The 26,350-nt window shown below is 41.3% G+C and overlaps 2 protein-coding genes across 7 annotated transcripts in view; one reads left to right on the top strand and one right to left on the bottom strand.

The window, feature by feature from the left end:
• The window catches only part of RSU1 (Ras suppressor protein 1), a 249,472-nt gene that overhangs the window by 4,304 nt on the left and 218,818 nt on the right, over positions 1–26,350 (bottom strand). The gene's annotated exons all lie outside the window — the stretch shown is intronic.
• The window catches only part of PTER (phosphotriesterase related), a 144,036-nt gene that overhangs the window by 82,415 nt on the left and 35,271 nt on the right, over positions 1–26,350 (top strand). Inside the window, exons 5-6 of one of the 4 annotated variants that reach the window (XR_003136012.3) lie at positions 17,970–18,143; positions 18,284–18,730. The exons of 2 other annotated variants lie outside the window; for them this stretch is intronic. Coding sequence is in view for 1 of the 2 variants with exons in the window: in XM_049097331.1 (XP_048953288.1) it covers positions 17,970–18,024 (55 nt within the window). In the remaining variant the exon portion in view is untranslated. Of the gene's footprint in view, positions 1–17,969; positions 18,731–26,350 lie in introns of those variants that run through there. One more of the 4 variants, XM_049097331.1, reaches the window with a different exon arrangement.

Raw genomic sequence — 26,350 nt, 5'->3', positions numbered from 1 at the left:
GATGAGGGCTTGATGTTTTTCTTTTGCCCAGATAGTCCAAGATACAAGGGGTAATCTTTCCGTTTTCCACTTATCAATATCTGCAAAGATTCTATGGCTTCACTCAGGCTTCTAAGACCGATCTGCACATGGGAATATTCTGAGTGTGAGCTGCTCCACAGATGCTTATCATTTTTGGTGTTTTAGCCTTTTGTTGTCTGCTGCTTTCTTGTTTGGACAATTCCAGCAGGCTAGCAACTTCACAGGGGCAGGAAAAGAGGAAAAAATGTTCATTTTATCACCAATCGCTGCTTTTGTAAAAGAAAGTTCAAAACTATTTGCTAAATTGAGGATTATCTGAGCATGTCTACTATCCAATAGCTGCCATCATGCATTTATATATGTATGTGTGTGTATTTACAAACATATATATATATAAATATAAATGTAAAGAAATCATATATATGTATATGTAAAGAAATGTAAATGTAAAGAAATGTAAATGTAAAGAATATAAAGAAATCATATATATGTATAGGATTTCATATACATATGATTTCTTTACATTTACTCTTAGGGGTTTGTTTTTGTGGGTGGGCAGAAGGTCTTAGTAGTTGGATAATAAGAGCCAGACAGGACAATCCATGATGGATTCTCTTAGCTAAAGCCCCATGATGTGATTTTGGCACCTCAGTACATATGAACATTTGTTCTAGCATTACACAGATCACTGATTGGCCCTCTTTGCCCATTTCCCCCAGGGCTGAAGGTGGCATGGTCTTTTTTTACAAAAGGCCTTGAATAGAAAAAGGGGGAAAAAAGGAGCTAATTAAAAGGAATTTTAGACGTGTGGTTCTCAGATATAATCATGCATTAGGTCTAAACTACATAATTAACTTTTCTTTCAGAAATTCAGAACAAGCTCAGAAGGCCCTAATCTAATGTTTTATCCAGTGTTTGACTGTACTAGTTAGAATGAATTCTCTGGATAAGTCACTTCTATTATCTTCTCATTAATGTGTTCAATTTAATTCAATTGAACTGAGTTAAAACTCTCAAGAACTGGATTTTGCTGTCCCGAAGCCTCTCCCATCACCAGACAGTCTCACAGTGGCATTTGCAACGACCTGCCTTCAGTGCCTGCTCAGAGTGTGTCACCCCTCTGCCCAGAAACAGTAACTCACTCGTTGTCCGCATGGCCAGAACATCCAACTGGAATGCCAGGCTCTTCAGAAATTGCCACCAGGCCTATTACCTTCCCAGCCTTGATATTAATACCTGGTCTCCCTCTTTAGCCATCCTCTGGTTATCAGTTAATCTATCCTGCCAGAAGTAGTCTTGCCATTTCCTCCTTTGTCCTTGTCTTCTCCTCCCCCTGGCAGCCAACATCCTCCCTCTCCTCTTTCCACCTCCCAATATTATCCTTTTTCAACCCCTGCCCCCTAGTTCTAAAGCAACCTCCATCATCCCTCCTCCTACTGATTCTCTCCCTGCACCCCCCATACCGCCCCCTGCCTCCCTGGTGCCTCCAGAGCCTGTGGCTCTGTCCTCTTCTCACTGTGCTTCCCTCCTGCTGCTCTGTGGGGGGTTGGGGGTGGGGTAGGGTAGGGCTTGTCCCCTCTCCTGTTACTGAGAGAAATGCCAGGACAGGACATTTCATATTTGGGCCCTGACCCACCCATAGGCACTAATGGTATGTTGACTAGGGGTTAAATGGGTTATCTGTTTGTTGCTTAGAATTGTTAAATTGGGATTGGACAACAGAGTTTTCAAAAGAACGTTTTAAGATGTAAGAAATCTGGATGTCCTGAATAAGCTTGAACTAGAAATCACATATTTCCAAGGACTCAACTTTCTTAAAAGTCCCTTTGACTGCTAAAAATGTTAGATTAACGACCGGATTAGTAACAAATATTGATAAAAGAAGGAAAAATAAGAGCTGAGAAATAACCTGTACAAGAATCGGAGTTAGAAATGTATTAGGGCTGAGGCACCTGGGTGGTTCAGTCGATTAGGGATCCTACTCTTGATTTCGGCTGAGGTCACCGATCTCAGGTTCCGGGGATCAAGCCCCACTTCGGGTTAATTGCTCATTTTCTCCCTCTTCCCTCCCCCGACATGTGCTCTCTCTCAAATAAATTAATAAATGTGAAAAAAAAGAGAAATGTATTAGGGTTTTAGATGTTAGAGCTAATATGTGTTTATCTCCCAGTAACGGATGCTTGCATGACTGGTTCTAATAGTTGAAAACACCAGTTAGATTGGTTTAACTAGCAGTTAGATTGGTATTTTCAAAATGCCTCATACCTTGTGCATAGTGGAGAACAAAAATTCACCTGTGATTACTGAAAGAGCACATGAATTCCTCAGGGATTGTGGCCCAAGGGGATGGCCATATAAAGCACCCAAACTGGGTCACCTGGGTGGCTCAGGGGTTGAGCATCTGCCTTTGGCTCAGCTTATGATTCTGGGGTCCTGGAATCAAGTCCCGTGTCAGGCTCCCTGCAGGGAGCCTGCTTCTCCCTCTGCCTGTGTCTCTGCCTCTCTCTCTGTCTGTCTGTCATGAATAAATAAATCAAATCTTTAAAAAACAAACAAACAAAAAAAGCACCAAACTGTATGCCCCAGTGGACCTCCTATGGGGTTCTTCCCTTCGTTTCTTTAAGATTCATGGAAAAGTACTCTACCTATCATCTGTCAAGAAATGGAGACAATATATTTCTTCTGAAATACAGAATGATATTAAATTTTTTTAAACTTCTCCAAGTTCCAAAGAAGAATCTGGCATTCTAATGAGAAAAGCACAAAAGAGCGCCTTAAAAATAAAAATAAGAGAATTACAGCGAGGTGATAGAAAGAAAGGCTGGGGACAGGGAGAGATAATTTCACGGAAGTGTTACATCGAGGATGGTGGCTATAGAAAATAAAATACTTCTGGGTTCCCCAGTAGCCAAGGCAAAAAGGGAAACATCATGGGTTATTTTCATTTTATGGTGTACTGAGAGAAACAATTCAACAATCGGTAGAATGAGATTTTTTTGATTATTGAATTCTAAGCATTTATTAAGTGAGAGGTATGAAACTGTATCATGAATAACAGTCAGAGACAGTTTCACAGAAAATGAAGAAATGTTCCCCAGTGAGAAACTACTGAAGGAGCCCAAATCTATTTCAGCTTACCAACCCTAGTACATCTTGAAATTCATTCAAAGAAAGCTGACATGCTGAACAAGAAGCAAACACTACTCCCAGAAAATATGCAATTAGCAAGAGCAGAATGAATGGGAGAAAGAGCAGAGGGTGCTGTTTAAACCAGAAGGGGTGACGACTCATTTTCAAATAAAAATCAGGAGTGTAGTAAATGCTATCATCGGAGTGACGAAGCTCAGCGAAAACAAATGCAAATAAATTCCACATTTCAGTTTCTTTTTAGTATGTAATTTGAGGAGATCAGTCAAATGTGACTAGCTACAGAAAAAAGAAAAGAAGTTAAACCACTTGGCAGATTTGTTCCCAAGTCATGCCTACAATATTTTGACCGATGAATTACTACAGATAGAAAAATGTTACTACTTATAGTATAAAAACACAACCGTGAATGGATAGGAAGTTAACTAAATCACACCTAAATGTTCAGTTTTGAAAACAAAATGATTGCATATACTGTCTGATAACAATATTCACAAACACCAAGAACCATTCATATAAAAGATTGCCAACCCCGTGCACCCCTCTGAATTGCAAGCACTGAGCTACTTACTGCAAATACAAAAATCACTTTTCTCCCTTCATATTGAATTGGTTACTTATAATTAAGAGTATTTCAACCCTAGTAACGCCTTAATCAAGCCTATATTAAGCCATTGGATATTGACTCACAATCTCTAAAATACAGACAAGTGTATGCAAGGTAAAAGCATCCCAGTACTCCCGACACAGCTGATGAATTTTCTGAAGATTTTTGAGTGTGCAGAATAGTAGGAATTTTAATGGTTTTCAGCTCCTCTTAGATCTACTCACAAATATAGAAATATGTATTGTGAAATGCAAATGAACTTGAAATGGGTTCAGTGGATGGTAATGCCATCCCCAGGATGGGTGCATTAATACCCAGGACCAGAAACCACTCAAAAGGTAACAGTCTCCCGTCAGCCAGAGATAAAAGGCAAACTGCTTTTACAAAGTGATAAACAGTACATACTACAAAGGGGGAAAATAAATACGCTTTCATGACACAAAAGGGAACGGAGCCAGGGAGATAAAAATGCAAGAATAAATATAGGTGGTTTAAACTAGTAAAGGGGAAGCTGAATGAGAGAGAAGAGGACTTGCTGGTTTTCTCTCTTTGAGGGCGTTACATACCAGCTTTCTCTGAATAACACAAGCTTCAAAGATGGGCAGCACGTTTTAGGTCAGCATTTATATTTCATCATGGTCATGGACAGACTCTGAAGCAAGGTGGGCATGGCTAAAGAATTGGGGTCCCTGGACAATGACAATGACACTCTGATCGGTGCAACTGGGAATGAGCCATTAGGGAGGAAGGAGAGGAGCGGAGAAGATTCACCAAACAGGTGTCTGTCCTGTCCCATGCCCACGTCCAGATCTACGGACATCCATGGTCAGTGCACTGGGGTCGAGACAGACCGTGCTCCCCCGTCTCCGTGGGGACTTGATGAATTCGAGCCATGAATGGATAGCTGGGAGTGGAAGCAGCTCCAGATTAAAATCGTCACTGTTTTGTTGGCTCGGAAATTCATTTTTGCTGTCATCCACTCAATTTGCTCCTCCCTTTGTTTTCTGATTATTAATTTTGGAATCATTAGTGATTTAATTTTTTTAACCACTAAGTGCAATTATCTTAATGATTCGCTTGCGTAGCATGTTTTAATTGAAAGTAGGAGAGAGTGCAGTCTGAACTGAGTTCTCTGAAACGAAGTGGCCTCTTCGTGGTAGACAGCATATTTTCAAGGGATCTGAAGTCTTTGTGTGGAATTGAACTGCAAGCATAGGGCTCAGTGTCACGGGATGATTGGGGTACCTGTATGCTGACTTAAATAAAATGTAACATCTTCAATGAAAGATTCAAGTTGGAAAACCCTTTTTGGGTAAACTGTCCATGAAAAGTGGAAAACTGCAGGATTTTCCTAACAAAAATGTGGGCTTCGGCAAGATGTTGTTACACTTGATCTTGGCAATCAGAACCCGTTAAAAGTAAATGAGGTGGTTGCTTTGGAAGGGAGGGCCTTAGGTTTGAGGATTTCTTGTGTATTTTGTATAATTTTTCATAGAGATGAAGCAGCAAAAGAATAAAAGTATTTGTTAAGGTTGGGAAAGTATGGGGCAAAGAACCCAGTGAACCTAGCCTCCGTTCGGTTCCCAGATTATTCCATTTTGTATAGAACAAGTTTTTATTAGGGGACTGGATATATTTTTAACAAAACATACCTTATTCCCTTTTATATCTCCCATAGCACCTATATCAGCACCTGTGCACCAAGCAAGCCCTCAGTTAAATGTTCATCAAAATAGGTAAAGGCAACCAACATGCTTGCTGCTTACATCCTACAAAAAGTAAAAATCAAAGCATATACAATGCTAACTATGCAATGGAAGGTTCTGGATCAACTGTTAAAGAGATATCTTATTTCTCCAGAGCAGTGCCCTGATTGGGGTAGCAGCTTCAGTCACAGTGACTCCTGTTCTCTGGCATCGTTGGGAAGACACCAGGGTGGACATCATGTGGCCATTTTGTCCTCATTTGGCTGAGTAGCTCCTGCCTCAAAATGGGTCACTCAGTTTCTCTTTCCTGTGCACAAAATGTGGAAATTGATAGCTCCGTGGAGGAAAGGCCCACAGAAGCCTACTGCCCAAGTCCTGGGAGCTGCCCTTGGTTCTTTCAACTGTCTTTCTGATCCTGTGGGATATTTGATATTTCCCAGGAAGACCCACCACCACCTTCCTGTCCCATTTTTTAAACCTTATTCTACAAACAGTGGGTATCTGTTGCTGACACTGGAGAGAACCTTAATAAATACAACAGGTTGGGCTTTAAGGAAGGTTAAGGAAGGTTAACAGTGCTGGCCAGTACAACGTTCTGTGATAGCAGAGATATTCTATTGACGTGCTGACCAATAATGTGGTCACCAGTCACATGGGGCTACTGACCACTTGAAATGCGACGAGTGCTGGAGAAACTGAATTTTTAATTTTATTTAATTTTAGTGGAGTTAAGTATAAATAACCACAGGCAACCAGTGCCTAGGTATTGGATGGGGCAGCACGATGAAGATGATGGGAATCTTTTTCCTCTGGTTATGGATAGAACAGGAGAAACTGGACTTAACTTGAAAGCAAGGAAGCTAAGCATTGGCTGTGAGCAAACATGAGAAGAAGGTGGTCAAGGAGAGTTCCTGGAATCCTCGGCCATGCTCAGAAATGGCCATCAGAACAGAATGGTGAATTAGTATGTTAGACTGCTGTAACAAAGCACCACAGATTGGTGGCTTAAACAACAGAAATTTTTTGTCTCACTGTTCTAGAGCCTGGAAATCCATGATCAACATGTTGGCAGGATGTTTCTTCTGAGGGCTCTCTTTTTGGCTTATAGATGGCCGTCTTCTCGCAATGTCCTCACATGATCTTCCCTCATGCACATGTCTGCTTCCTTGCTCTTCCTCATAAGAACACCAGTCATATTGCACTAAGGTCCACCCCAATGACCTCTTGAAACATTCTGTCCCCAATAGCACCATATTCTGAGGTAGCTGGGAGTTAAGGACTTAGGAATATGAATTTTGGGAGGACACAATCCTACCCGTAACCAATGGTCACAGTGTGGACATGGCTGAGAGACCAAGGTGTGATGAAAATCCCAACCACTAGCCTGGCCCGGAGCTAGCCATCCCTTGAGCCTGGAGACCTGCTCAGCATTTCAATTCCAAGTGTGACTGCATTTTCTGCATTTTAATTGCCACAGCAGATGAACTATAGATATGGGCATAACTCTATTCCAGGTAACCATTTCCAGGGAGTTTAATGAGTATGGCTTATTTCATGTAACTAAGATATTTGAATGCTGATTTTGACTCAGTGGACTCTTCCTTTAAAATTATCTCTAATTTTGAATTTTTTCTTCCTTTGAGTGCTATCTGGGCAAGTCTTTATGACCATATGCCAGGACTCTCCTAATAGCTTTCTGCATGATCCCCTGGCCTCCAGCTGGTCCCTCTTCTCATTTATTCTACTTATTGAGTTTAGATTCTTCTTCCCAAGAGACCGCGTTCATTGTTCCTTCCATTTCCTGGAATCCTCAAAGGACTCTCAGCCTAGTCGTCTCAAGATAAATCCCAAATTCCTAACCTCAAGCTAAGTGTAATTTATCACCTCACTATACCCCGTGGATGACTCTAAATTCTACTGCTACTGAAAAAAAAAAAAAACAAAAAAAAACAAAACCCTTTGAGTCCTCCACAGATTTCCTCACTTCCGGCTGACATATCCCATACATACTCCATGCCCAAGTCCTTCCTCTGGTAGGCCATCTGGAATGTCTTCAAAGGCCTTACTATTTATTACACTAAAACTTTTACTCAAATTTTACTTCTTCAGAAATGTCTTCCTTGTCTAAAATTGTGTTCCATCCATCAAAACTCTATAACAGGGTTATATGGTGCCCTTAAGGACTAAACTGTGTCTCCCCACCATAAGTCCATATGTTGAGGTCCCAATCCCCAGGACCTCAGAACATGACTGTATTTGGAGACAGGATCTTTAGAGATGCAATTAGGTTGAAATGAGGTCATTGGGGTGGGCCCTAGCCCAATGTGGTTGGTATCCTTATCATCCTTATCAGAGGAGATTAATACAGAGGGAAGGCCAAGTAAAGACACAGAGAGAAGTTGGCCATCTGCAAGGCAAGGAGAGAGGCCTGGGATCGATCCTGCCTTGATGGCTCTCGGAAGAAACCAGCCCTGCCAACATCTTGATCTCAGATTTCTAGCCTCTAGCACTGTCAGAAAATTAATTTCTGTTTTTGAAGCCACTTAGTCCATGGTACTTCGTAATGGCAGCCCTAGCAGACAAATACAGGCGTATATATCACAACCTATTTTTGTCTATTTCTCCCCCTCAGAAAGTCAACTTCATAAGGGCAGAAACTTAATTTTGTTCATTTCCATGAACAAGAACTAGAACTAGAACTAGAGCAGTGCCTGGTGTGCAGTAGGTGTTCAATACATGGACTTTGAAGGACCAGTCCATATGCTTGGCTCCACTCATCTCTGCCTAATTCTGTGGTTTAGCAAAGGAAGCCCATTTAGCTGCAGATAAAAACTACATCCCCCAACCCAGCCTTTATTGGTAATAAAGGCAGCACTTTGGTCTCTGCTGGTTTTATATTATTTCTCAGTGGCTTTAGAACTTGGGCAAGGAGAGGGCAGCTAGGTACTAGTACCCTCACTCCCTAATGGCCTGCAGTATCTTGCAAACAGCAGGTACTCGATAAATATCTCATCCAAAAATAGCCTATTTCCATGTTGCCTGGCAATTTCATACATGCATATTTTGATTCCCAGCTTCTAGAGGGCAGGAGTTGTCTTCAGTGCCAGCAAGTCTGCCCATTTGTAGGAGTGGTTCCATTAGTCTTTAATGAGCGGGTGACTATCATGCACATGCCGTGGAGCTCTAGGGAAACATCAGTGCAGCTCGCAGTGAGGCCCCTTTGCTGAAGGTCTTCTCATTTCACCACCCTTCACCTCACTTCCACAATGTATGAGATGTGGTGAGACAGAGGTGAAAGTCAGTGAGTGTGCACTCTGGATCTCTCTTCTCTTCCCTTTGGCTACAGATACTGGACCAGAGATGGACACTGTGCCACTAAGATTACTCTCCCAGGAATGTGGGTTGAGATGGAAACTCCTGACAGTCTCTACTGGCTGTAACACTTCTTTTTTGTATACGGAGGTATTGGTAGGAATGTGACTGGTGCTCTTGTGGCCCAGGAAAGGAAGGGCCGTTCACATAGAAAGTGAAAGAATGTGTAGTCAGGCAGAAAAGAGCAGTGACAGGGAGCCCTGATGGCTTTCCAGAAGCCCACTTCCATTTCTGCCCTTTATTTCCATGGTACCCCTGTGTCCCTGGCATCAATTCCCCTTTCTTTGCTTAAGTTGGTTTAAGTTTGTTTCTGCTGTTTGTAAAACACAACACAACACACAAAGATATAACAAAACAAATAAAAAAAAAAAAAAAAAAAAAAAAAAAAAACAAACACCCAAACCATGAACTCATTCACCCATGTGACAATTTTTGGAAAAAACAGGGACCTTGTCCTTCCGGAAAAGAAGCATTAAAATCCCTGGCCCCCTCCCCTACCTCTCAGATTTCCCACTAAAGCCCATTTATTTTGGGGTAAGTGAAGAGCCCTTGCCATGTGTCAGCTAATGTATCGTGTTGGATAGCATTTCTTTGCAATTCTTTCCAAATAGAAGAAAGTACACCTGTGCTTCAAAATCTACCAGGAACACTCAATGTTTTTAAATCTATCCTTTTCTAAATTGCCTCATAAATTCTCGCTGCTCTCAGGATCACCTTTCTCAACTATGCCAGCTGAGATCAACTCAGGTGGTTACCCTAACAGTTCCAAGATGTTAAATCTTAAATGCTAAACAAAGATCTTTGTGGGAAGAAGGGCGTTCTTTTTTTCCCTATGTCTAGAGCTATGCTGTTCAGGAGAAAAAGATGGGGGGCGTTGGAAATCCTTGGGTATGAAATGAAATCCAGATGGGGCCAAAAGGACCCCATTGTTGGAATCATCTTCAAGGATCACACTCATTTTCCTTTGTATCTTACTGATAACCAGTTAGAAGGCTGCTATAATTGATCAGGTGAGATGGTGGCTTGGACCAGGCAGCCTCAGAGGAAATGGGGATAAGTGGTCAGTGAGGGCTCAGTGAGAACAAGAACCCGGGGGGCAGGAAAGGAACAAACAGATCACAGCCACAGAAATAAAACCTAACAAGCAAGGATAAATTCTGTGAAGAAAATAAAAGCAGGGGGATGGAACAGTGCTCTGCAGGTTCCCATAGGCTAAGCAGTCAGGAAGGGCCTCCCTGAGGAGATGACCCGTGAGCTGAGAGCTGGAAAGACAGGGGAGAAAGAAAGAATCCAGGCTGAGGAAGCAGTAGGCAAAAGCCCCTCCAGACTGACATGCTCCAGAACCACAAGGAAGGGCAGTGTGGCTGGAACAGAATGAAGCCTGGGGCAGAGTCAGTCAGAGACAGAAAGAGAGCAGCTCCTCATGGTCTCTGGTAATGTGCAGCCATTTGAGGGGTCTTTTTTTTGTGTGTGTTTTTTTTTTTTTAATGTTTATATAGGATTTGTCCTAAAAAAATCAGTTTTTTTTTTTTAGAGCAGTTTCAGTTTACCATAAAATAGAGCACAAAGCACAGAGTTCTTATGTGCCACCTCCCTATCACATACAGTTTCTTCTATAATTAACATATTGGCATTAGTGTGGTGCGTTAGCTACAAGTGATGACCCAGTGCTGATTATTAACTAAAGTCCATGGTTTACATTAGGGCTCACTCTTATTTTTTTTTTTAAGATTTTATTTATTTATTCATGAGAGACAGAGAGAGAGAGAGAGAGAGGCAGAGACACAGGCAAAAGGAGAAGCAGGCTCCATGCAGGGAGCCCGACATGGGACTCGATCCCAGGTCTCCAGGATCAGGCCCCTGGGCTGAAGGCGGCGCTAAACTACTGAGCCACTTGGGCTGCCCAGGACTCACTCTTTTATTCCAGGGGCCTTGATGTAGGTAGGGGGATGGAATCAACATGGTCTGATTTACAATTCTGCAAGACTCAGGTTCACAAAGCTGTTGTGGTTGAATTTTTTCTTTCTCTCAAATTCACATGTTTGAAATTCTAACTCCTAGTACCTCAGAATGTGACTTTACTTGGAGACAGAGACTTTAAAAGGGGCAATTAAAGTCTAATGAGGTCATCGGGATGGGTGCTAATGCAAATGTAACTACTGTAGTGTCCTTATATAGGACATTACAGAGGAGATCAGGACATGGACACACACAGAGGGGAGACCATGTGAGCACACAGGGAGAAGATGGCTATCTGCAAGCCAAGGAGAGAGGCCTCAGAAGAAACAACCCTGCCCATACCTTGAGCTTGGACTTCCAGCTTCTAGAACTGTGACATGGTAAATTTCCATTGTTTAATGTCTCCAAATCTGTAGCACTTTATTAGAACAGCCCTAGCAATGAAAGAGATGCTATATGAAAACCTGCTTGATCTCACTCAACCAAGTATTTTCCAACATTTAAAACCAGAGCACCTCCTTTACACTACTGACTACTGATACTCCACAGACTAGCATTTTGTAGGTCTCACTGTGGGACACCTTGAGCTAGAATATAAGCTTTGTGAGGGAAGAGGCTTTGTTCTCGTCACTGCTATGTCACCAGCCTCATATAGGGAATGGGGGGTCACCCTGTCCCAACCCAGTCCTACATTAATGCCTGTATCCTCCATAGGATTGAAAAATGCCACACACACTTTCCTTTTCTTCTAAACTTTCTATTTATTTCTATTTTCTCCAATTTAAAAAACCAACCAACCAACCAACCACCAATCTAAGTGAAAGGAAAAGCCACAAGCAAACAGATAGGAATTACTCCTCACGCTTTGAACTAGGGAAGTCTCTAGGGACACCTGGTTCTCTAGGTGGTTTGCACCAGGTGATGATATTATCTGTTTAATTGTTGAATACTGGTACAGCAGAAATATTCTATTCCTAGAAATCAACTCCAGTTAGTACCAAGTGAAAATGGAAAATGGTCATCTTTGTCCTATATAGGTTTACCAGTACATTAACAAAAATATTTAAGAATAACAACAATATCTATTCCAGGGATTAAACTAGGTTATTTATGGTAGTCTGTGGTAGCAGACACTATAGTAGGATAATTTTGAAAGAAGGGACAAAGGCTCACTTCAGCAACTGAAATAAAGGGTGTGTATCATGAAAACATGCGCAAACCATTGGAAAGTAAGATGTCTTCAAAGACTGGCTTGTCTAGATTTCTAGAAGCATCCATTCTTGTTTTTCCGATTTTTGTCTGTGAGTGGGCTCTGTTCTCCTCTAAATCCTAAATGATCATTGCATTTATGTGTTCTCAGATTCTGGAGGGATCTAGTCTTCTTTGCTTAGTTGATGACTACAGTAGCTTTGGGCAGAGTCCCTTATAGGAAGCCACTTCAGGTCATTAAGCGGACTCACGGCCAGGCTGCCCATGACCATCTCATAGGGCTCTGCAGGTTATGCACAGTGACTGTGGGGCTGCCCATGGGCCATGTGCACACTTGGACATGGTCCAGTCAGAGTCCACTCTTTGGGAAGGAACACTTGGAGTATCTGTGACCATGACAGGCTTGTCCACCATGCCTTACTTTTACATCCTGTTCACTTGAGTCTTGGTTGCCACTGAGGCTCTTCTTTAAGGGCTCACAGTCTGAAATGGTTTATGAGGGTTGGACAGAAGCTTAAGATCACAACGATAATCTCGTTACTGGTTGTTTTCATATCTATTAACTTTATTTAATTTACTTTGTGAGCTGTATTTCATTTGCACATAGCTAGTATACATGAAACCCAATCTTGTTTAAAACTTTCAAATAGATCTTAACTTGGATGTAACATCTTGAGGGTAATTTTTCAATATATCTCTTAACTGGTAAGTAGAAGCCTGATAGCAAATATAAGAATATGACAGTAAATACATGGTTCAAACACTTCAGGTAAATAATGTTTTAAGAAGCTGACAGTGGAAACTGACTTATCTGTTTCCCTTGCCACGTAAGTGAGGGCATGACGTTGGCTCACGTGATGTGAGGAAAAGGCAGCTTTCAGCAACGGTGAGCATAACTCTTTGTCCCTCCACAGCTCTTTCAACTGAAGAAGGACACACTGTCATTACACCTCAGATAAATGCCCCCGTCCCAGTCCCTCGGCTTCATCTGAAGGTGGGTAAGGGAGGAAAAAGTGTCTCCTGAACAACAAATCCTGAGGGTTCTAAAGATCATCTCAAAGAACCTCATTTATTTTCCAGCAAGTCCTCATAAACCCAAGGGCTACACGGATCTCAGTAAAAAAGAAAGTTACTGTACAAGCCAAAGCATTGGGATAAAAAAATTATAAAAACATTTAGTCATTAAAAAACATTAGATAGTACTTTATAGATATATAAATATCTCATAGAAAATCTTCTTGGTTATTGGAAAGGAAAGAAGTGCCAAACCTGAAAATGGCAGCTTCCACCAAATGCGTGAACAGGGAACTTGTTTCTCACAGTCTTTGTGAATCCTGTTTTCACTGGGAAAAGGCTGTCCTGTTTCTCCTTTCACTACACACTTAGCAGCTCTGCAGCCAGATTTCTTTCAGAGGAATGAGGGGAGATTGGTGAGAAGTGAAGTATGAGTTTTCCAGACATTTGGTTGGCACCATGCTTTTTTACAATGGGTGATATTGCTTTGTACTTCCCCAGAACCCCAAATCATCTATTTAAAAAGAAAGGATGACAAAGACAGCAATCAAATGGGGTCCCCCCCCGCAAAAGCATACCGGTAACAAGCAGTTGTTTTACATTTTAATTTGATCTTTGATAGCTGAACTTTGATCTCAAAGGTCTGTGTTCATTTTCTTAAAAACAGCTCATATCAACTAGGAATCATGTTTTTGCCTCCTTCTTTCTTTCCTGTTCAGCCTGGATCCCTCTGGCACGCATTTTTTTCTATTTCCCTTGGCTCGGATGACAACATATGCCAGCTTCAGTGTTTCCTCCATACTTCCTGGTTGTCAACAGCCATGTTGGTAGACAGCGTCTTTGAACATCAGCGTGCTGTTAAGGGAAAGGTTTGCTGAAGGCAAAAAGGAAGCTCCCTCTGCCGGTTGTGAGCTGCCTCTGCAGACAGAAACATCTGAAGAGCCATTAAGAGGCTGGCTCCTTCACCTGGCCTGGCCATGAAAGCCTTCCCCACAATGGAGGTGAAGGGCATCAGAGAATCAGGGACCTCAGAGAGCCCACCAGGCAAATGCTGAGGTGGGTCCCTCTGAGGATTCTCTCTGAGGTCTTACATGGAAAACCTGGGATCGTGGATGGAGCTAATTATTAGCTTCAGAACTCTGAAAGGGACAGATGGCAGATCTACCCTGAAATAGCTTTTTTGGAAAAGTAACACATGGTAAATTGCATTAATTGTAATAATCGCTTTTTGCGCCTTGATAAAAACTGGCAAAGACCTTCAAAGATCTTCTAATCATGGCAAATTAGCACAGCTCCCCTTCGCAGCGACGGAGCTCGAGTGCTATGGCTTTGGTTGCTGCTCAGAGGCTGTGGGGTAGAACAGGGCATGGGGATTTCTGGCTCAGGAGAGACATGGGCAGGTGAGGCCCTGGATGGACGCAAGCTACAGAACGATCTCGTCTCATCTGGGGCCAGGTGGTTGGTATTTCGTGTAGGCACAAATGTGGTTAATTTAATAGTCATGGTACATGTTGATTTGGAGAAGTTGCTCCCTTTGCATCTACTGAAGGAGAGGGTTATGTTGGTGTCACAGCTTCCCTCCTTTCAAACCCAAGTGGAAGAGGGGAGGGTGGTGGAAGGCAAGATTTTCCTACGGCCCATCTGTATTTTCTGTTATTGAACCGCCCATGTAACTTAATGTCTATTATTTAGCAAAAGCTTTCCCGTTTCCTCCTTTCTATGTCTTCCATGAAGACTTTTATGTCTTTGCTGTATTGCTGCTCCATAAGTAAGCTGAGTCAAACTTCTGCTTTGTGCATGGAATTAGTCGACAACTTCGGGGATTTTCCATCATTTTAATCTCCCAAGAGGATCTCTTTTTTCTTCATTCACTCCTTACAAATACAAGAAACCTTTATGGAGAATGCACGGAGTTCCTCATAAGGAACTCCACCAGTATGGGCCACTTTATTTATTTATTTTTTAAATTTTTTATTTATTTATGATAGTCATATAGAGAGAAAGAGAGAGAGGCAGAGACACAGGCAGAGGGAGAAGCAGGCTCCATGCACCGGGAGCCTGACGTGGGATTCGATCCCGGGTCTCCAGGATCGCGCCCTGGGCCAAAGGCAGGCGCCAAACCTCTCTGCGCCACCCAGGGATCCCTTTCTTTTTTTTTTAATTTTTTATTTAAGTATGGGCCACTTTAATGGCCTGTGGGATACAAAGGTTACTTACGGCTGAGATTTTGTGTTCTACATATTATTTAGAGGTCTTTTTTTTTTTTAGATTTTGTTTATTTATTTGTGAGAGAGAGAGAGGGAGAGAGAGAGCGCACAAGTAGGCAGAGTGGCAGGCAGAGGGAGAGGGAGAAGCAGGCTCCTCACTGAGCAGAGAGCCTGGTGTGGGGCCCGATCCTGGGACCCTGGGATCATGATCTGAGCTGAAAGCAGCTGCTTAACGAACTGAACCACCCAGGTGCCCCACTGAAGAATTTTTTTAATGTCTTCTTTAATGCTCACTGCGACCCTGTGAGGCTATTATCATCATCCCTGTTTTGCCAGTGAGAAACCCGAAGCCCAGACTTATGAAGTGATTTTCTCAAAGTCTCAGCTCATAAATGGCAGAGCTGATGCTTGAAACCAGGCTGTCCACCTGCAGAACCCAGGTTCTTCGTGGTCTATACTTTGAATGACTAGGATTCTGATGATGGGAGGGGGCAAACTGGGAAGCAAAACAATTTTCATCCAGGATGTCAACAGCCCTACTCTATGTATGCAAACTTTTTTAGGGCAGGGGTCAGCATACTTCCTGTCACTGATTTAGATAATGCATATGTAGGCCTGGAGGGCCATATAGTCCCTGTTGGGACAATTCAAGTCCACTTTTGGGGCAAGAAAGCAGCTGTAGACAATATGTAAATAAGTGGGGTGGCTGTGCTCCAATAAATCTTGATGAAAACAGTGACAGGCTGGATTTGAAACACAGGAGCATGGCTTGTCAACGTCCCTGCTCTATGTTAGGGGATTACGAAGATCAAGTACCAACGCCACCCACACATAAGAGGTAGACATGTGAATCAAGCCTTGGCTGTCAGGCAACAAAAGAGAAAGGCATGCCCAGCAGGTAGATACATGTCTGGAACTGGGCGAATCTGTGGGAAAATGGATACTTGGGAAAGATGTCAAATTGTGAGGGACAAGGTGTGTAAGACAATGGTGAAGAACAAGTTTGGGAAGGAGGATCTGAGCCTCTGTTGACAGTTTATTGCCAAATAACGGCTTTCTAAGGTGTGGGTGGTTGACTTTATAGTTTTGGTGGTTTTCTTTGTTTTGTTTTGTTTTGTTTTGTTTTACTCTGTGAACGACATGTTTCTTTTCCCTGATACAACCTGGGATATTTTCCTTTTAAATGGTAGCATGGAAAATGTCTTCGTGTGCGATTTTTATCAGCAAGAGAGGAAGAGGAAAAATCATAGAGAGTCTACCATCTAGAGGGAGGAACGCATGGTCCAAGAAACACGGCATTCCAGAGATGCTGGACTGACACATTCCGGGAGATACCCACATAGGCGATGAGGACAGATTTTTGTCTTTTGTAAAACCCTATGGGTCTAATTTTGCCAGTAGTCAAGACGGATGTTTTAGCGTTGAGACATGAGAAATCTTTGAAACACCAACGGCATAACAAGAATGCTGCAGGGAAACAAAGTTGATTCCATCCGTTTGCTTGGGCTGTAAGTCAGCTAAAGTTGCTTATGACAGCTTGCTGATGAAACATGATTTATAATGTTCACAGACACTTGTCCAAGTTATTAAGTTTATTAGAATTACTGCATAGGCCTGAAAGCTGTTGAGTATGGTGTTGGATTCTAGTCTCTAAAATCAAATGATCTTCCCGGGAGTATATCTGGGACAGCTCCTCACAGCAGCTGGGTCTCTCTGTGGGAGAAAAAAAGTGGGGGCTGGAGGAGAGATCAGTTTCCATTGAAACGTGGGTATGTCTGCTATATGCAATCAGGGGATTCCCTTGATTTTAAGATTCCCCATCTGGGAGAAATAACTTAAAGTTTCAACTGAAGCCCTGAGTTAATTAGATGATATTCCTAAATCAGGTATCAAGTCAAGATGCAAGTTTTTCCAAAAGAGGAAACCAAAAAGTATTACATGATTTTTAAGCCCCTACCCATATCTAAGGAATAAAAGGGGATAAAGGAGAGCTGTTAGGGTGCCTTCATGAAGCCTCACTTCCCCACACCCACCCCAGGGGAGCAGGGGGGAGGGGCTATGCCTTGTAGTTTAAGCCTAGTGGGGCTTCATCAGGAACCCCCTCCCTTCCCCCATAACTAGAATGACTTGGTGGGCTCCAATGGACTGGTATCTGGCTCCGACTCCTAAAGACTGGGAAGCAGGCTGTCTTGCTGAAGGAAGGTGGCTGAGCTGGGAATCACCCTGCCTGTGAGTTTATCAGAGAGAAAGATCCACCAGTGTCTCATAGGCTGGAAATGGGTTGTGTGGGAGACAGATGACAGGTGATGGTCTTAATCCAGCCTAAGACGGCCACTTGGCAGGTGAAGGGATTTGTGTGGAAAGAGGGTCGAGGTGAATCCAGATTCACAGAGGGTGAGGAAAGAGCCTCAGAGACCAGTGGGAAGAGAGATTCATTCTCCCTCATCAAGGGATTATGATGGGACAGCCCTGAAGATACCTCCAAAGAACCCACAGAAGCATCCTTAAGAAGGTGTTCGATATCTGCCAGGCCCAGAGAGCATGATGTCAGCTGTGATAGCCCCAAATAAGGACTCTCCTACCCACCTTTCACCCTCACTTTGTGGCCCTCTCTCCCCTCTGCTCCAATAGTGGGGTATTAAAGTGTGCACTTAGCAACAAAGGGGAGAGGAGATTAGAGTCAGGTGACAGAGCAGAACCCCATCACACCATCTTTCTCAATGGCAGCTTCTGGACTCCACTGGCCCTAAGTTGGGATAAGAAGGCCAAATATCAACTCTGACCACCTTTAATGTACTGACTTCTACTGGAACCTGGACATTGGCATCACTATATTGACATGGGGTGTTATGACCTAAGAGCGTTGAGACGTCATGAGGTCTGCTAACACTTTCATCCAAGGTAAGCAATTAAGGAGCCTCACTAGGGAAATTTAAGCAAAGGGCAGATAAAGTTGCTTTGATTTTGCATTTGTGCTGGTCCTGGGTCTGGCTGCCCCCAGGTCCTTTTTATTTTTTTTCCCCTTCTTCTACTTTGTTCAGTATTTTAGAATTCCAAGATGGCCCTCAAATCTCCAACCACTGGTATAGACACTCTGTACAATCTCCTCTCCCTGAATGGGAACGGATTTGGTTCTGTAGTAAGAGAATCTGCCTTAGTGGATGGGAGGGAGGCTCTCTTGCTGGCCTGAAAGAAGAAAACTACCATGCTGGGAGGGCCAGATGGCTAGGGCTTGAGTGCGACTTCAAGGGGCCTTTTTAAACTTCAAAGTGGATGAGAAAACCAGTCCTACAACCACAGGAGACTAATTCTGTCAACAACCTGAGTGAGTCTGGAAGAGGACCAGAGCCTCACATAAGACCACAGCCCCGGTCAACACCTTGATTTCAATATGGGAGATCCTGAGTGGAAGACCCCGCTAACCCATGCCTGGACTCTTACCCAGGGAAAGGATGATGTAATAAATATATGTTGTTTTAAGCTTCTAAGTTTATTGTAATATCTTACACAGATATAGAAAATTTACATAAGAGAGAAGAGAGGTATGCTTCTGGGAAGCTGGTTGCCCAGGCTCCCATGTCAGCTGGGCTCTGGCAGGGTTCAGTCAGTGAGAAGGGCTGCAGAGAGAGGGAGGTGCCAGGTGAGGGGAGGGGCAGGAAACCAGAGTGTTTCCGCTGCCTCTCCGCCCTGGTAGCCCTCTGGGGTAGTCACTGATGGCCTTAGAGGTTCCAGCTGCCATCAGGTGACCAGTCAGATAAGACCTGTCTTCGCCCTCCCACATCACCCCCTCTTTCTTTTCCTTTCTAATGTTAGAGATGTCAAAAACTGCTATCAGCAAGATGGAGAAGAGAAGTAGAAAAATCAAAGAGTGGGAATAGAGGAAAAGCTCATTACACTTTCCCTGGGCTGCAGGCTCCAATACTTCCACCTCTTCTCACTGCCCCTCCTGTCTCCCGATGTTGCCATTCTCTGGCTCCCCTCACCATGTGTACACCACCCCACATCTCAGCGACTCCACACTCGGTGAACATACTCCCCTGCCTCAAAGTCCCTCTTTCTAAGAGACTCAAATGGTTTTGATGCCTGATTAGACCCTGACTGATATAGCATCCCATAAGTCATGCCTGTCTGTCTATATACCCATCCACCCATCCATCCTTGTATATAGGTATATATGTACATATACATATGGAAATACGTATGCATACACGTCAACTTTTTTGGTAGAAGAATGTGCCAAAGTGGATTCAGTGGTCTATCACCAAATGCTTTTGGGTTGGTAAGAAACTTCAAAAAACAATATACTTGCTTGCATTTAGTAAAATAACTTGTTGAAGGCTTTCACAGATAGATCTTTGACCTCACTGGGAATCTCAAGTCTCGCCTTGCTGACTAATCTATGACATCACTAATCTTTGGGCATCCCCAGCCTTCCTGTACTAGAAGGGTGGCCAATTCTAGAGATTCGGGAGAAAAATTCTACCTCCCCCTTCTCCCCAACCATCTTCTCCTGCCTTCAGTATGAACTTGCAGCACTGGTCTAAACCCACAAAGCCCAGAATCTACAAGCACTAAACCAAGGATCCCCGGGGTATCCTGGTCATTCAAAAACATATTACATGTAAAGTCAAATAAAATGTTTCAGAAACCTACTTGTTTGGTCATGTTGGCAAATCTTGCTATAAATTAAGAGATACTTCCTCAAAGCAGTGACTTCTTAGACCATTATTAAAATTTCAACTTTCTTGCCCTTTTTGTGGCATGCCAGTTATGGCTTACATTTAAACCAAAACAAAACAAAACCCACCAACCAAACAACCAAAAACTTCAGGAGAGGAAGGGACACTCAGATGCAAAGGCTCAGTGATGGAACAGAAGTGAAGCTGCTGCATCATCCCATCAGCTAACATTTTCACATTCACTGAAAGGCTAGTCAGTGGCCTGGACCGTGGATTAACGCTCCACATGGGCTCTCAGCTTCTCAGAGGTAAAACTGTTGCATGAATGCTGACTCAATCACTAGACCTACCCAGATGTCTCCCCCATCAGTAGCCTAAAGGTGGCATTAGACAGAGAAGGAAAGAATGATTTATGTGATCTAACTCCTAATGGAGGATCAGTGTAGCCATCTCCTCATGTGCACATTTCATTTTACACTGCCTGGCCTACCCAGTGCTGCTCGGGAGAATCACTAGCACCAGTGTGTCAATCGGTTTTGCCATTACCCACCTTGGGCCATGAAGAGATGCCCACATGACATGTTTGGTTACAAATCAACAGGGAGTGCAGAGCATTTGCCTTGTGACCTTTGATTTTGAATTCACAGTGATGCTCTGGACAGGAAAACTAACAACAATGGGTTCAAACGGGAGATGATTGTTTCTGCAGGATGCTTTTGTTGCCTTTTTGACAAATTCTTGTATCTGGAGCCAAGCTATGGCTGCAAATGATAAATGAGCGGAGTTCCGACATGACTGTTGGTTGACATTTTCGTTTACGTTAATGAGTAAGAGGAAAGTGAAACAACGGAGAAGACATATGTTGGAATTTCACTCATTTGTCAATGACATGAGTGAATTCTTTGCTGAATCAGGTAATAATTCTTGAATACTAGAATATTGCCTCAATTTTTTGTGCTACACAGTGGAACAGCTATGAACTCAACAAACGTTTAATCTGTGGGGATACTGTTTCTGCATCACTTAATCTTAAATCTAGAAAAATCAACAACACCATAAATTTAGTGCACACCTGTAGTGCTCACCAATTTCTGTGGTGTAAATCTCGGTATATAACCCTCAAGTGTCCATTGCTAAGCTGGAAGCCTGAGGAGGGCAAGACAGATCGTCATCTGCTATGCTTATTGATGTTTCCCCAGGACTTTGCACAGTTCATGGCATATGACAGATTCTCAAAAGAGACTCACTGAAAGAATAAGTAAGTCTTCTCTGCCTTCCTTATTGTGAAATAAAGAGAAAACCGAAGCTCCTCACATTTGGGGAGTTATTTTATTAAAATTCCTTGTGTTAAAAAGTTTCTGGTTATTCTTTGTTCACAATTTGTGACAGATCTCGCAATCGCAACAGAAGCTCAAGGGTACCTTCTGATACCTTTACCTTCCTGGGTCAAGAACAGGGATGGTTGAAGGAAGGAAGTGAGTCTGAAAATCCAAATCACATTCCTGCTCCTTTGCATGAGAACTTCGGTAATGAGGAAGAGATTAGTGATCTACTCTAACTTTGCCTTCTTCTTTTTCTTCATTATCTGTATCAGTTATAGTTTTTCTTTCCCCCTTACTATCTCTATTCTGGTCCTAAAACATCTTCAGGTGTTTTCTGAAATACTACTCTGCTAGTAAAGCCTAGTAATGAATTATTACATATATATTTTTTCCTCTAAAATACTCTATATACTATATACATTTACTTATTCATTTTCTGCTTCCCCCCACACCAGAATGTAAGTTCTGTAAGGATAGGGATTTTTTAAAAATTTTGGTCTGTTTTACTTATTGCTATATCTTCAACTTCTCAATATTTGTTAAATAAATGAACACTATATCGAGCACCATTTTGAGCTATAAAACTGCTAGGAAATATGTCACCACTATCATAAGACAGGTATGATTCATACCCTTAAAATTTATATTGTCTAGAAAGACCTATTAAACAAAAATCACACAATGAATCAATTACTTATAATTTTATGTACTTTGAAGGAAAAGTGCAGGGGTATATTCAAGTTACGGAAGGCTTCACTTAAAAGACACTGATATTTAGGCTAAGGGCATTTGATCAACCCAGTGGTCATGAAGAATAGAATCCACAAGCTATGAGAAAGCATGCATTAACTTAGGGCATGCAGTGCTAGAGTTCTTCTTGAACAAAGTTGCTTGCTGGCAAGATTCAGCCAGGTGTGAATTAATAAAAATTAAACCTTTAGAAATAAGAAACATACAGTGGGAGAACTAGCCATGAGCACTGAGTCTATTTAGATAAAGGACTAAAAATAAATATAAATATACTGGGAATTATGGTTATGACCACAATGTAGGTATAAAACAGTGAGATAGCCACAAAAATAGGAAGAAGAGGGAAAAATCATAGGAAGAAGTGTTAGTTCTAATTCCCTCATCTTTTGTAGCAAGGTGTAAGCAGATTCTGTTAAAATCAAAATATGTAGTTAAAAAAATCATAATGTGTTGTTTTTTTCCTTGAGTTTTGAGGGATCTTTCTACATCCTGAATACAAGTCTTTTATCAGTTATGTGCTTTGCAAAATCTCTTTTCCTAGCCTGGGGCTTGTATTTTTACTCTCTGTTAACAATGTCTTTGGAAGGCCACAAGTTCTACATCTTCATAAAATTCAACTTATCATTGTAACAGCTTCAACTTGGAAAAAGAAACCTAAGTGCCCAGCCACAGGCAGCCATCAACAAACTGTGGTATATACATCCCAGGGAATACTATGCTGCAATAATACTATGCTGAGGTACGTAGCAAGCAACACAGAGGAATCTTAGAGTAATTACGCTGAGTGAAAGAAGGCAGACAAAAGAGAATACAGACTATTTGCACTTAAAGAAGACTCTAGAAAATTCAAACTTATTTATGTGAGAGAAAACAGACCCCTTTGCCTGGGGGAGGGAGACAGAGAGGGTGAAGGGAAAGGATGGTGAGGGGGTGCGCAGAATCTACAGGGGTGAAGGGTATGAACACTATTGCGAGTATGGCCATGCTTTACTGGGTGTGTATATACATGCAACATTCCAAGTTGTACACTTTAAGTATATGCAGATTATTGTGTGTAAATTCTACCTCAATAAAGTTGTTACAAAACAATGCTTCCACTGGTATTTTGCGTTTTTATTAACTTCAGAGCAGTTTTCTAGGAAGTCATATTAGTTATAGCAAAAAACCTTTATCTGAAGTTTAACTCTTCTTTCAGTTTCCTTTCAGTTTCTCTTTATTTTTTTTATAAAGCCACACAAATGTAAAACTTTAAGATTTATTTGATTATAATTTTTTTAAGTCATCTCTACACCGTGTGGCTCTAACTTACAAACTTGAGATCAGGAGTCACATGCTCCACTGACTGAGCCTGCCAAGTGCTCCAAAAGTAACCTTTTAACTTAAGATACTATGTACAATATAATATAATCCCATTTTAATGAAGTTTTAAGAAATCTATCCTGTCATTCATATAATAATACACATGAAGTACATTTTACTTGTGTGTGTACATGTATTTTATTATGTATAATATATAAGGATATGTATGTGTGTGTGTGTATATATATATATATACACTTACAAAAATATATATTTGTATATGTGTGTTTATATATATTAATAAGGTTTGAAATAAGGTTAAACATGAAAGTTCTTAGCAGTGGGTTAATTTTAAAAAATACTTTGAACTCCAAATTATATTTTGAACTTCACTTGCATTTATTTCAGGCATGTATACTTTTTAGTAAACATACATAGTTGTTATGGTTATGAAGAGAAAAGGGGGTAAGGAGAGAGGTAGGAAAGGGGTCAGTTGGACAGGAGGAAGAACGTGTGATGCCAATGGGAAGACTCCAAGGAATAGCCAGGTAGTTGAGAAAACAAACAAACAAACAAACACAGGAACACAAAATGGAGCATGAGGGTGTGGCCAGAGATGAGATGAGGACAGAGAGAGATCCTGATTATGTAGGATCTTGCAGGCTGCTTCAAGGATTGAGGACTTTATCCAAGTTTGAAACAGGGAAGTATGCTGAGATTTGTAAAATGAAAGGATCACTCCTTTAAAAATCTACCCAGTGGCTGCTGTTTTACAGAGGATTAGTGATAGAATATAATCATTGCTAGCAAACTTTAATTTAAAAGAAAAAAAAAAAGCCAGAACATATCAGGAGTTTCGCCTGAAATGAGGTGAATTTTTTCAGTCCATTTGACTGGTCTATGCAGTCAGTGTTTCCTTCCTGACTGGCATCTGTGGCTCTGAAGTGGGTTCTGGTTTTTGCTTTTGGTTCTACCACCATCAGACAGAATCAAAAAGGTGTTTTCCTGCATGATAGAAAAATCAGTCTTTGATTCGTTATAAAAGGTGAGCTCCTCATTTAAGACTGGCAGAGAGAGAGAGAGAGATTGAGAGAGAGAGAGAAGGGAGGGGAAGGGGTAGAGTGCAGGGAGGAAGAGGAGAAGAAAGGGAGGAAGAAAGAACGGCAAAACTCAGTAACAGTTGATGGAACACATAAGGATGTTGAAGGCAGAAAAAGAGAGAGAGAGAAAAAGAAAATGAAAGAAGAAAGGGTGTGAGGGTGGAGAAAGAAAAGAAACAAAATAAAATGCAAAGAATCCATACCAGCAGATGTGGGTTGATCCCTTCAGGCCCTGGCCTTGCTGTAATTATTTAGCTCAGTGGGTTTGGGTGCCAGGAGGTGGACCCCAAAGAGCTTGGATCAGACCCATCACTGTGATCAATTAGTTTCACTGCATTCCCTGCTCTGCCTCAGACACTTTTCTTCACCTCGGGTCATGTACTTCACTTTTTCACACCTCAGATTATTTTTCTATAAAATGGGAGCAGCAGTATTTTTTTCTACCTCACAGAATTGCTTAAAAAATTTGTATAACTTATTTGAAGGAAACCAGAATGTCAATATTTAAAATAGAATTCTCGATTCAGAGCTAATGTTTTGGCTTTTCTCAGTTTGTCAATAAACAGAGAGTCACTAAGGGACTACTTTTGTGTTTAAAAAGCTCTACTTGAAATTCAAAGCTGTGGAGGAGACAAGAGTAGGTGTTAAAAAGAGTCCCTTTTCATCAAAATTCACAACTTTTGGTCTTCAAGTGACAATGTTAAGAAATGAAAAAGCAAGCCACACACTGCAGGAAATATTTGTCAGATACACACACACACAGGACAAAGGACTATATCTAAAAATATATATAAACAGCTTTTTTAAGATGAACAACCCGATTTTAAAAAGTAAGCTAAAGATATGAACAGAACTTAACAAGATATATGCACGGCTAATAAGCCCATGAAATGATGCTCAACATTATTAGTCATCACTCACAATTAGATATCACTACATACCCATTATAATAACCCAAATTAAGAAGACCTGACAATAACAAGTGTTGGCAAATCTATGGAACAACTGGCGGTAGGGATATAAAATTGTTCAGTGCCTTTTGAAAACAGTTTGACAGTTTCTTATGACGTTAAATAAGCACTTATTATGCATCCTACCATATTACTACTGCATCTTTTTAAGATGTAAAACTTTTCTTTATCTTTAGATGACATGATCTCCAGTATAGGAAATCCTATAGTCTACAAAAAAGTCACTAGATCTAATAAGTGAGCGTAACTACTATTGTACATTTACCCAAGAGAAATAAAAAAACATATGTTCACACAAAGACTTACTCATGAATGTATAAAGCAGTTTCATTTATAATAACCAAAAGTAGAAACAAACTAAATATTCATCATCCAGTGAATGGAAAATGGATACGCACATGTGCTACTTTCACATAATGGAATACTAATAAACAAATAAACAAGTAATGAATCCTGATACATGCAACAACGTGGATGAATTTCAAAAGCAGTATATCGAGTGAAAGAAGTCAGACACAAAATATGAGACTCTGTAAGATTAGATTTATATAAAACTTTAAAAAAGACAAATCCGATCTATAGTAACAGAAAATAGTTTAGCAGTTACCTAAGGCTGAAGAGGAAGAGGGATGACTGGGAGGAGACAAAAGAGAACTTTTGGGGTGATGAAAATATCCCAAATATCCCATACCTTGATTATGGCAGTGGTTACATCAGTATATAAATTTGTCAAAACTTATTGAAATGTATTCTGAAAATGGGTGCATTTTACACATATAAAGTATACCTCAAAAACTGATTAACTTTCTAAAGACAAGTAATGAAGAATCCTTACACCAAAGGGCTTGTAGTCTAAGAAGCACTCTATCCTTAGGGCACTTTATTTCAAATTATACCAATTTGAGGAGGGGGAGAATTTTCAAGTAAGGGATCTTAAAGCCTGTTCTAATATTAACATACTTTCTATATTAATGTTACCATCAATCA

This window comes from Canis lupus, chromosome 2, assembly GCF_003254725.2.
Source record: "Canis lupus dingo isolate Sandy chromosome 2, ASM325472v2, whole genome shotgun sequence".
In the NCBI taxonomy this organism is placed as follows: Eukaryota; Metazoa; Chordata; class Mammalia; order Carnivora; family Canidae; genus Canis; species Canis lupus.
This window is presented reverse-complemented; position numbering and strand designations above follow the sequence as displayed.